The 12,058-nt window shown below is 52.8% G+C and overlaps 1 protein-coding gene and 1 long non-coding RNA gene across 5 annotated transcripts in view; one reads left to right on the forward strand and one right to left on the reverse strand.

The window, feature by feature from the left end:
* Positions 1 to 923: 923 nt before the first annotated feature.
* LOC123621781 lies at positions 924 to 5,187 on the reverse strand. Of its 2 annotated transcripts, none has more exons than XR_006729239.1 (2): positions 3,963 to 5,187; positions 924 to 3,559 (listed from the first exon to the last, which is right to left on the reverse strand). It is a non-coding gene; the product is annotated as an uncharacterized LOC123621781 (long non-coding RNA). The 2 variants fall into 2 exon arrangements; XR_006729240.1 differs by having other exon boundaries at positions 3,979 to 4,000.
* A 5,997-nt stretch (positions 5,188 to 11,184) lies between these two features.
* CTDP1 (CTD phosphatase subunit 1) overlaps positions 11,185 to 12,058 on the forward strand; it is a 58,969-nt gene continuing 58,095 nt past the window's right edge. For all 3 annotated transcript variants that reach the window (XM_045527483.1, XM_045527484.1, XM_045527485.1), the window contains exon 1: positions 11,185 to 11,498. In XM_045527483.1, the coding sequence (XP_045383439.1) occupies positions 11,185 to 11,498 (314 nt within the window). The remainder of the gene's footprint in view (positions 11,499 to 12,058) is intronic.

The raw sequence follows: 12,058 nt of genomic DNA on the forward strand, positions 1-12,058 counted from the left end.
CAGCACAGCTCATCAGGAAAGACTAAACGCTCCCCTCCTGAGACGTCAAACGGACAGGACGTCTGTTCTCAGCGCTGCTGCTCACTGCTGTGCTGAGGGGTCTGGTCTGCGCAGCGACCCTGCTCTGGAAGGAGCAAGGAAGGAAAGAAAGAGCCATAAATCTTGAAAAGAAATAAAACTACGTGTTACAGGTGACCTGATCCTCTATGTAAAGAAATTCTAAGAAATTTACAAAGAAACTACTAGAACTAATAAACTTAGCAAGATTTCAGGATACAAACAGGATCCATTCTGCAAAAATCAATTATATTTTATATACTATCAACAAACAACCTGAAATTGAATTAAGAAAAACAATTCCATTTACAATGGCATGGAAAAGAATAAAATACTTAGGTGTTTTTTTTTTTTTTTTTTTTGAGACAGACTCTTGCTCTGTCACCCAGGCTAGAGTGAGTGCCGTGGTGTCAGCCTCGCTCACAGCAACCTCAAACTCCTGGGCTCAAGCAATCCTTCTGCCTCAGCCTCCCGAGTAGCTGGGACTACAGGTGCATACCAACACAACCAGCTAATTTCTTTCTATTTTTACTAGAGACGGGGTCTCGCTCTTGCTCAGGCTGGTCTCGAACTCCCGAGCTCAGGTGATCCTCCTGCCTTGGCCTCCCAGAGTGCTGGGATTATAGGTATGAGCACCGCGCCCAGCCAAAATACTTAGTATTGAATGTCACAAAAGATGTGTAACATTTGTTCACTGAACACTACAAAACATGACAGAGTTTTCATCACCGAAAACTACAAACATTATAGAAGATCCACATAAATGGGGAGACATTCTATGCTCATAGATGGAAAGGTTCAGTGTTGTTTACACGTCAAGTCTCCACAAATTGCCGTAGATTGAACGCACTACCGAAGTATCAGGATGGTTTTGAGGAAATTGACAAATAACTATTTATTTATATGGACCTGAAAAGGATCCAAAACAACTTTGCAAAAGAAGGCAGTTTGGGCACCGGCATTACTGGATCTCAGACTTGCGATAACGCTACGGTGATCACGCTCATCTGGTATCAGCATAAGGACAGACATAAAGATCCACGAAACAGAACCTGAAAGTCCAGGACGTTCACAGTCTACGTCGTAAAATCTAACGCAGAGTAGCGTGTTCAAGAGTCGCTGGAGAGGGATTTCTTTCCATCAAGGGCTCTCAAGCCTGCGGTCGGTCCCGGGTCTGCCGCCGGCCGCCTGCCGTGGCTCCAGCCACCCTCCGCTCCGAATCCCACCGAGACCGTCCCCGGGGACCTGCTTTGCACACACCCTCTCCAGGGGCTGCCGTGACCCTTGGCAGCGATGAGACGAGAAGCAAAATCAGCAGGTAATTTGTACATAAATTGCCAGTGAAATCGGTGCAGGAAGATTATTTCCTCTAACACATTTAAAATTATTAATTGTGAAGATTTTCAAAATGCTGCCATTCCTATTGCCCTGTCCAGCAATTCTCAGCTCGGAGCCGTCCTGTGTCAGACAGGCCTGCGACCCCCAAACCTGATTATTGTGAAATAAATCCCACGTGTCATGTTGCTCTATCTGTAAATATTTCAGTATGTATCTCTAAATGGTAAGGATTCTTCTTAAACCGATATTCAAATAAATCATCAGTGATGTCCTATAGGATTTTTCTAAATAAGCAGAAGAGAGCCTCCCAGAGGTGCACGGACACTCTGCACTCAGCCTGTTAGGCCCAGAGATCTCTTTCTAAAGACTTTGTTAGACCCATCTGATGATGTAATGTCAAATGAGTCCTACACTCATCTTTCCAAAATATATACTTTTTCCAGCTGCAGAGAATACATTATAACATGCCACAGTCAATAGCCTGTTGCTGTTATTGTGTCAGAATAAGTATGTTAGAAAAAATAAGTACTTTAGAGTTCACTGAACTATTCACTCCCACGGAATGTACCGAGTGTACCTGTGGTGACAACTACAGCACTGGGACAGCAGGAAAGTGCCCAGAAACTCCCAGGCTGGCAGAAATGCTCACTGTCTGCCTCTACATCTGATAAAGGGAATTATTAAATGAAAACTTGGCTTGGAAATGTGAATCAGATTCACTCTAAAATATGTTTTATTTTCTGAACACCTGTCTCGCAATAATGATAAACAAAACCAAGCCAGATGGGAAGACTCAAATAGCAAACACTTCAATGCCATCTCTATCGGCCACAGTTAACCACATTCCTGGTGAAACTGCTGGGATGAAATTGAATCCTTCTAACTCAGTGGGCTGCCCCGAGAATGGCAGTGACAGCACCCTGCGTCCGGCGGGCTGTGGCGGGCGCCTGGTCGGGTCCTGAAGTCCGCCCTGCTCAGCCTCGGCTCTGCCTAGAAGTGTCATGTTCTACCCTGTGCGCGAGTCGGCCCTACGCGGGGCACCAGCCGCTTGCACGGTGACAGAGCCACAGACGTTGTCTTCACCCCTCCTGAGGCCGCCTTCTCCCCGAGAGCACACGGGCCATCGCGTCCTCCCAGTTGTCGTGTTCGGAAATCCACACCGTGTGTACTGCTGCCTCTGTTAACATACAGAAACAAACGAGAAGGTCACGTGTTCCTCAACCCAACACAGTGCGTTTGTTCTCAGCAGTCTGCTCCTCCCCAAGAGCATCTCCCCAAAGCAAAGCGCCCGCAGCCAGGCCTGCGGGAGCAGTAAAAAGCGTCAGCAACTAGTTGATTAAGCTGGAATGGCCCTAGTGCCCACACGCCATGCAGAATGGATCCAACTGGCGTGTGCCGCCGCCAGCACCATGTTCTGAATTCATCTGTCACGCAGTAGCGTCTCCACACCGACGCCGGATCTCACAGGCCGCCCCTCCCACCCCAGCTGCCTTTAGACCCTCATGTGAGGAGCGTCTCCCGACCTGTCCTCAGGCCCTCCCGCCCCGGGGACGTCCTCCGTCCCACCCTGTCCTGCCGCCACTCCTCAAAGTAAAGGGACTGTGAGCATGCGCACCCCCGAGGATTAGTGCGGTGTCTCAAAAACCATCCCAAAAGAAGAGGAGGAGGAGGAAGAAGTTCGTTGTCCCCTTTGGTGGTGGGGTGTCACCCCGTCACCGTCTCCCACGGGACGTCCCGCAGGACGGCCCTCACCACACGAGCCCCTTGACCTCAGACTGTGCGGCCTCCAGAACCACGAGCCCAGTGAATTTCTTTTCTTTGTGAATCGCCCAGCCTCCGGTTTTCTGTTACAGCAACCCAGACTAAGGCAGGCGACTGGCATAAGGTAGATCACAATAACGACGTATCGATGTCGGCTCATGCTGTGACTGACGTGCCACACCCATGCGGGTGCCAACAACAGCAGAGACCGCGGGAGCGGAGCCCGGGGAACTGCCGCCGGGGCGAAAGCCTCCTCCTCATGGTCACTTCTCTCAGTACCTCCTGCAAACTCCCCGTCTCCTCTCAGCAGCTGACGACGCCCCATCGTGAAGACACTTACTCACAGCTTATTCCGAATCACAGGATTCTCGGCCGACAACTCCGAGTTTATTGACCTAGAGACCTGAAATATAAATGGAAAGTGTACGTGCTGCGTGGCTCTCACCTGGAGATGGAATGAGTCAAAAACACGGTCTAAATTGTGACGCTCTTCCAAACATAGTTTTAAAAGAAAAACGTTTTCATGTTCACAAAGATTTTTTTCCTCTGAGAAATTTAAGAAGAAACAGTGATTCATTTTAGACATAAATAAAGTGTATCATTTAGTGGGAGACAAGACTTCAGTGACAGATTGACCCAGGCATGTGATGGGCTCAGAGCAAAAGACTTCGCTGTTTGCTCTCACAGCAGCCCTGGGTGGGTGAACACAGCCCAGGCACAACCACGGCCAGACCCCGAGACAGGGCCTGCGTGGGGCCCAGGGACGCCCACAGCCCGCTTGAGCCCACACCTGGGGACCCCCGCACCTGGGGACTCCCGCACCTGGGGACACCTGCACCCGGCCAAAGCCCAGGAGGGTCTGCACTGGGCTGCACGTGGCTTGCGTCTGCTCCCGGTCCGTGGCTGCACTTCCCTCACCTGGACACACCTGCTACACGGGCGGGGAAATACTCCGCACGTGTCCCTAAGGGAGAACATGGATTTGCAGGTGGAACCCAAGATCCCCGCCTCGTTCTCATGGCTCACAAGCCCCCAGCTTGTGCCGGGCGCTGTGCAGGCCGGAGGGAGTGGAAGTAAGTTCGTGCCTTATTTTCCAGGAGTCGATTTAGCCGGGCGGTGGGGCAGGGAGCAGCGAGGAGTGCAGGCGGGGGAGTGGCGGAACCGACCAGGGGCGGCACAGCGGGGCTCGGGAGACACTCGATGCCGGGGACAGAGGGGTGGAGGCTGCAGGGCAGCGACACCTGCATGGGCCAGGGTTGGGGTTAGGGTGAGGCCCACCCAAACCTGCAGAGCGGGGGCCTCCTGGTCCCTGCACCTCCGCGGGCCCCCTGCCCGGAGCCAGACTCAGGAGAAAGAAACCACAAAATGGGGTCTAAGCGGGGACCCAGGCCTCTGGCTCCAGTGACCCGGGGAGGTGACGCTCTGCTCCTGGGGTCCCAAGGAGGGGCCGCTGGAGCAGGTGCGGCTGGCATTAGTCACATGTGCCCACCAAACACTGAACGCAGTGCTGAGCCCCTGCCCCCGTGGCAGCCCCCAAGGCAGGCCCTGCTCTGTGACAAGGGCCTCCGTGACAGGGCCCCCGTGGCAGGACCCCCTCCCCGTGGCAGGCCAGTCCGACGCTGGGGCCCTGCAGCTCAGCAGCAGACCCTGAGAGGCGGCCCCCGCACAGCGGTCTGAAGCCCAAAGCGTGGGCCCCTGACGTCCCCCGAGTGAGGCAGCTCCCTGAGTGGCAGAATCGTGGCCTTATGTGATGGCTGTAGGGACAGAGGAACAAAGGCCACCTGCCCTTGCTCCTCTGATCCGACTCCTCCCACACTTTACTTCAAGTGGCTGCCAAGACCAAGGAAGCACAGGCCCCTGTGAAACGCACCCTGACCTTTGCCCTCCTCCTCAAGCAGGTTCAGCACCCACCACCGGGACACGGTCCAAGCCAGCACTCGAGCCTGTCCTGGCTGGACTGGGCTAGTGGACACCAACTCCTCCCTGCCCAGTCCTCTTGTAAAAAGAACAAAAATAAAACATCAAAACATCGAATATGGCCGGGCGCGGTGGCTCACGCCTGTAATCCCAGCACTCTGGGAGGCCGAGGCGGGAGGATCGCTCAAGGGCAGGAGTTGGAGACCAGCCTGAACAAGAGCGAGACCCCGTCTCTACTAAAAATAGAAAGAAATTATATGGACAGCTAAAAATATATAGAAAAAATTAGGCGGGCATGGTGGCGCATGCCTATAGTCCCAGCTACCCGGGAGGCTGAGGCAGGAGGATCGCTTGAGCCCAGGAGTTTGAGGTTGCTGTGAGCTAGGCTGACGCCACGGCACTCTAGCCTGGGCAACAGAGTGAGACTCCGTCTCAAAAAAAAAAAAATTGAATATATCCTGTATTACATGTATCATTAATAATTTACTCAGATAAACAGTATTTCTTGGAAAAGCTGTTCAATTTCATTGTGATGGCCCTTGGCGTGCGGCCCCTTAACTATCTGAGAAAGCAAAGGTCCCCTTAGCCTCCTCTCTCAGTTTTGGTCTCACTAGCAAGTCAGTGACCCTTGTCTGCTAATCAAATGATACAGCAGAGTTTGGAGGAAACACACCCCAGCAAGAAGTCACAGCAGAATCCTTTGGTGTTTGAAGAAAACCACTCTAGAGGAAGCAGATGAAACTAGAATTCCGGAGAGCTGGGTTCCTTCTGCCCCTGGCCACCAGGTGGAGTTGGCTGCATTACAGTCCACTTTTCTGTGGTCTCCAAATCCACAGTTCTAAACACGGTCAGTATTTCTTTTTAGCATGGCAACATCTCATGACGATAAACGTGGAAAGTTCTGTGTAATTCACTTGGTGGCAAATACAACTGGAGCTGACAGGAGGCCATTTGTGGTCTTTTTTATTCCACTTCCATTTTGCTACAGAAATAGTGATGTGTTTGGTGACGGTGCTGTGCCAGGCCCCGTATGGTATATGCACACGTTACTTTCCTAAAATCTGAAAAATTCTGAAATACATCTGTTTCCAGGATAAGAAGTTGGATCTTGGATAAGAGGTTGTAGGTTATGCTATGTGAGAAAAGAAAAATAGCTCAGAGCAGTCTGAGCTCTGTGAGGGAGGCAGGCCCAGAGACACAGGAACTGGGCCTCTAGTCCTGCCCCGCGCCCATGCCCGGGCAACTGTTTACAGCCCCGCGCCCATGCCCAGGCAACTGTGTACAGTCCTCTGTTCCCAACTAGCTGCCTCACCCACTGACTATCTTCACGTTCTTAGAACTTGTGATACAAAGACCAATGCAAGCCAATCAATAGCCTATGACATTTTAATGCAAATTCTTGGTAAATCACTCAGGAACTGCTTCCTCTTTTCCTTTAAAAAATCTGCTTATAACTGCTGGTGATCAGACCGTATGTTCTGGGGAACTTTAATCTGTGCTCCCGAGTAGCATCCTCAAGCTGGGCCCAAATAATCTCTCATGTTGATTTTGCCTCAGCTTCTTCCTTTTAGTTCAGCACTATTTTTCCTTACTGTGGTCTCACTTTCTGCAAAACAGTGTCAAGTGAAGAATGACGTGACTCATAATTTGGAAAGGTGAGCTTTCTTACAAACGGTTGTAACCTGCAGGCTGGGAATCCCAGCTGAGAAATCTGAGAGCAAGCACTTTGTGGGGGGAAGGGAACAGGAGTTTGTGCTGAGTGGGGTGGCCAAATACACACACTTAAGCTATGGGAGGAGTCAGGAGTATTTATAAAAGGAGAAACATGCACATGTGCACTTGAGCTTCATGACACTTCATGGGTCCCATGTTGAAAAAAATGGAGGCCTTGGCATGATCCGAGAGTGGCGTTTTTGGCCCTCTGATGTCAAAAGGGGAGGCAGAGGACACGAAAGCCCTCCGTGCACATCCTCTGTAGACTGGCCAGACCCACTCTGCGGTCGTTGGTCTCCTATCAGGAAAGAGTGCCGGTCAGTTGTGCCAAAACTGCAAAAGGAGGAGCAGCATTACTGGTTGGGTGAAGTCAGCAGTGGGGAGAGTTTTTCCAAGGGCGGGTTCTGCTCAACCCTCAGAAACCCTGACACGCTTAACAAGGGAGGAGGTGTGTCAAGGCGCGTCCGACCTCCCACAGGTCATGGCTGAAAGTTGCTCTGGTGTCCCCTTGGCCAAGAGAGGGTCTGTTCAGTCAGTTGGGGGGCTTAGGATTTTATTTTTATTTCTCAATAGTTAACTGAGGTCTAGGAAGCTATCTTTCTTTCCAATAAGGTAAGGTTCTGTTTCAACTTGTCTGGTATTTGTTTTTTTCTATTTCATGATACTAGTAAGATAGTTGATTTTTTAAATTTAATTTTTTTTTTTTTTTTGGTAGAGATAAGGTCTTTGTCTGTTGTTCTGTTGTCCAGGCTGGAGTGCAGTGGCACCATCATAGCTCACTGCAACCTTGAATACCTGGGTTCAAACGATCCTTCCCACCTCAGCCTCCCAAATAGCTGAGTCTACAGGCATGCGCCACCACACCCAGCTAATTAAAAAAAATTGTTTTTGAGACAGTCTCGCTCTGTTGCCCAGGCTAGAGTGCCATGGCATCAATCAGCCTAATTCACAGCAACCTCAAATTCTTGGGCTCAAGCAATCCTCCTGCCTCAGTGTCCCGAGTAGCTGAGACTACAGGCTCATGCCACCACACCCAGCTAATTTTTTCTATTTTTAGTAGAGATGGGGTCTTGCTCTTGCTCAGGCTCATCTCAAATTCCTGAGCTCAAGCAATCCTCCTGCGGTCTCCCAGAGTGCTAAAATTACAGGCATGAGCCACCACAGCCAGCCATTTTTAATTTTTTTTGTAGAGATGGGGTCTCACTATGTTGCCCAGGCTGGTCTGGAATTCCTGGTTTCAAGGAATCCTCCCACCTCAGCGTCCCAAAATATTGGGATTTCAGGTGTGAGCCACCATGCCCAGATTGATTTTAATGAAAGGTGGCACACCAATTGAAGATAATCTAAATTTCACATGGTGTATGTCACCCCTAATTTGAACTGATTTCAAGACGACATGGCATCTACTCAGGTTGAAGTTATAATCATCTATGGCTAGCTGCACCTATCTACATCTGTCTATCAATTCCATCAATGAGGTATTTCAAGATCACTAATAACATATGGTCCTTTCCATTTTATATAATTATTTTCTTAAAACCGAAGCTCACACACTGCCTGTGGCAATAAACACCAGTGCCACCTTTGAGGAGGGTGATGTGAGCAGGTGCGTCTGCACTCTTTAAGACCAACCCATTGATGCTGAGCATGGAGACTTCTGCCCCCACTGTCTCACCCCAGCATCACCCAGGGCTGTGCCGCAGTTTGTCCTCGCGGTATCTGGAGTTCATGGGAATTCCTCATCCTCTGTGTTGTAAATATTGCCTTTGCCTTGAGTTTTACCTGCTTGCTCTGTTTTTAATGGATTCTGAGATACTGAAAAACTATGTCACTGGTGCACAATATTCCCACAACCTCCATTTTTAAAAAATCCCATAAAAATTCTCTGGCTGGCACCATGTTTGCCTTTGTAGTCAGGGGGCAGGGGCTGCAGAAAGCATGCAGGTGTAACTGAATCAAACTGGGTCTGTTTTGCCCGTGTGCAACAGAAAACCAAACACCAAAGCACCGGTTTTTGCAGCAAGAAAGATGTATTGTCAGGTGACCAAAACAAGGACACAAGAGTGGGACTCAAATGTCTCCCTGAGCTGGAGGTTGGGGCAGGTTTTATAGTCAGAGGGTCATGAGGCATAATCTGACTGGATCCTGCCATGCGGTGATGCCAGAGCTTGACCTGACTGGGTCCTGGACCCTGCCGGGCAGTGTCCGCTTCTCTGTCCAGTCCCCGAGCCAATCCCCACTCTTCCCCACGGTCTGAGTACTTGGGTCCCACCGGTGGCGGCACACTTGGTTCATCAAGGCACGGTCAAGTTACGTGACCATTAACTTGGGGGCCCTTGGCAACAGGAAAACTGACAATTTTGTTACAGAAAAGTTGTGATCTGACACTGTGACACAGGGACAGACAAAACCATGTTGCTACAAAAAAAAAATGCTCTTGTAATAGCAAAAGGTGACAATGACTAAAAGATATTACTCATTCTGCTGCTGTTATAATTAAAAATTAACAGTTTCCAAAATGCTTACTACCATGAGAAAAGCTATCATATAATGCTAAGTGTGTGGGAAAGCAGCAAATACAGGACAATCTCAATTGCATTTAAAATTTATGTCAGGACAGATATACACAGAAAAAAAGAACAGCGCCACTGTTAATGGGGAAAAAACCCAACTCTGCAAAATAACTTAAAGAGGTTTATTCTAAACCAATGAGTGACCACGCCGCAGGGCTGCACAATCTCAAGAGTTCCTGAGAAAGCATACCCAAGGCTTAGGTTACGGTTTGGTTTTATGCATTTCAGGGAGACAGGAATTGCAGATAAAATCATAAACCAATACATAGAAGGCCACCCTGGTTTAGCCTGAAAGGTGTGCAGGAGGGGCTTACAGGTTATAGGTGGGTTCAGGAATTCTTTGACGGGCAATTGGTTAAAGAAATAAAGCTTTGTCTAAAGGTTTAGATTCAGTAGAAAGGAATGTTTTAAGTCTGCTAATGACAGACAAGCCACAATATACAGACTCAGACCTGATAAGGAAATTGATGGCCTGCAGGTGTGACCTAACCCTTGCCCTGCAGGCCTTAGGTCCTGGTTGTAATTTAGTGCTGCATTTCCACAGTTTGTTTTGTCAGCCTAGTGATTTTGTTGTTTGTTTTGTTTTGAGACAGAGTGCAGCGGGCGCCATCACAGGTCACAGCAACCTCAAAGCCTTGAGCTCAAGCAACTCTCCTGCCTCAGCCTCCCGAGTAGCTGTGGCTACAGGCACGCACCACCACGCTTGGATAATTTTTGTATTTTTGGTGGAGACAGGGTCTCCCTCTTGCTCAGGCTGGTCACAAACTCCTGACGTCAAGTGATCCTCCCGCCTCGACCTCCCAGAGTGCTGGGATTACAGGCGTGAGCCGCGGCGCCCGGCCAACCATCTCTGTTTTATCGTTAATGCCGGTCAGGTGTAGCGTGTCCAACCTCCCTCCCCTTCGTGGCTGGGAACTCAGTTATAAGGTTTTTCTGGCCAATGAGGGAACCGTTCAGCCGGGGGAGGGCCTTAGGGTGTTATTTTTGGCACACACCGCTTACTACGATTGAGAGAAGAGAAACCGCAGCCCGAGCTACGGGACAGAATGCGACATCTGTCAGGCCCCCACCGAGCCGTCCCGCCGTCACCTTCTGGTTCCTGCCAACAGCCTGTGCTACTTTACCGTAAACCCTCACAAACGGCTCAGCAATCGCCGCCTCGGTGCCTGTAACGTAAGCGCTGCCGGCGGCAGCCACGCCCGGGACCCCCACCGGCTCCTGCGCCCGAGGCCCCGGCGGAGGCCGCGCTCCTCCCTCCACGACCCGCACGGAGCGCGCCCGCGAGTCCCGGAAAAGCTGCCGCAGGAATCGGGGGACGAGCCCGAGCCCCGACCGCGCCCCGCGCGGCGGCAGCGCCCTGCGTTCTCGCACCGGCAGTAGGAGGAAGACAAGCCCCGGGGCCGCGGCGCGCACGGCATGCCGGGACCCGCAGTCTCGCGACGTCCGGACTCGCGGTGCGCGCCGGGAGGAAAACAAAGCTCGCGCTGCATGCCGGGACTCGTATGAGGAGGTCGCGCCAGGCGCGTGGCGGGTTGCCGCAATCCCCGGCCCGCGGTGACGCGCCCCCGCGTGCGGCCCACAGGCTCGGCCCCGGGACGCTCCCGGCCCGTCGCGGGCGCAGCGCGCCGGGCTCCGCGTGGGCGCCTTGTTTACTCGCGGTCCTGAGCGTGCGTGCGCAGCACGCGGTGCACGTCGGGCCGCCGTGACGTCAGCGCGCTCCAGGAAGCCGGCGCGGGCGACGGCGGGTGAAGCCGGTGCCCGAGCGGAGCCGCCGCGCCCCGGGCCCGCCGCGCCCCGAGCTCCGCCACCCCGCCCCGCGTTCCCGATGGAGGCGCCGGCCGCGGGCCGCGTTCCCGCCGAGGGCGCCCCGCCGGCGGCCGTGGCCGAGGTGCGCTGCCCGGGCCCCGCACCGCTGCGCTTGCTCGAGTGGAGGGTGGCGGCCGGCGCGGCCGTGCGGATCGGCTCCGTGCTGGCTGTGTGCGAGGCCGCCGCCTCCGCGCAGCCCTCCGGGCCCGCCCCGTCCCGCGCCGCCTCTGGCAGCTGCGTGCGCTCCGCGCGGGCCGAGCGCAGGCTCCGGTCGGAGCGCGCCGGCGTGGTGCGGGAGCTGTGTGCGCAGCCGGGCCAGGTGGTGGCCCCCGGGTGAGTGGACGGTTCCGGGACCAGGGAGGAGACGAGGGTGGCGGGTCTTGGGTTTGAGGGAGGCGGCGTCCTGGGCCGGGGAGCGGGGCTTTTGGGTCCCGGGCCGGGAGGGGGGGCTTGAGACAGGGGAGTGTTGTGCTGGGAGCGTCCTGGGCGGGCTTGGGGGGAGAGAGGCACAGGTCCCGAGGACCCAGGCGGGCACCTTGCCCGGAAAGTGCCTCCAGGCTGCAGTGTTACGGCTTTTTCGGGGTGGGCAGGGGCGCCCCCAGGCGCTGCGCTCTGTGAGAACGTTGGAAAGAGAATCCCCGACACTTCTCCACAGGTGGACGGTCGCCAGCTGTGATTTTACTAACTGAGGGTCATTTTGAGTTACAAGGAGAAATTCCTTAGTTCTCTGGAGTTACCCTTTTTGGGAAAGCAGTTGCATTCATTCCTTTTCTTCTGCAGTAGACGGTCCCCCTCCCCCTTTAAGAGTCCACCTTTACAAGTTAAGAAAACTCAGGGGTGGCTGTGAGTGCAGGTCTAATTAGGCCAGCTCCAGACTTGTTATTGAAATATAA

Source organism: Lemur catta, chromosome 16 (assembly GCF_020740605.2).
Source record: "Lemur catta isolate mLemCat1 chromosome 16, mLemCat1.pri, whole genome shotgun sequence".
NCBI lineage: Eukaryota > Metazoa > Chordata > Mammalia > Primates > Lemuridae > Lemur > Lemur catta.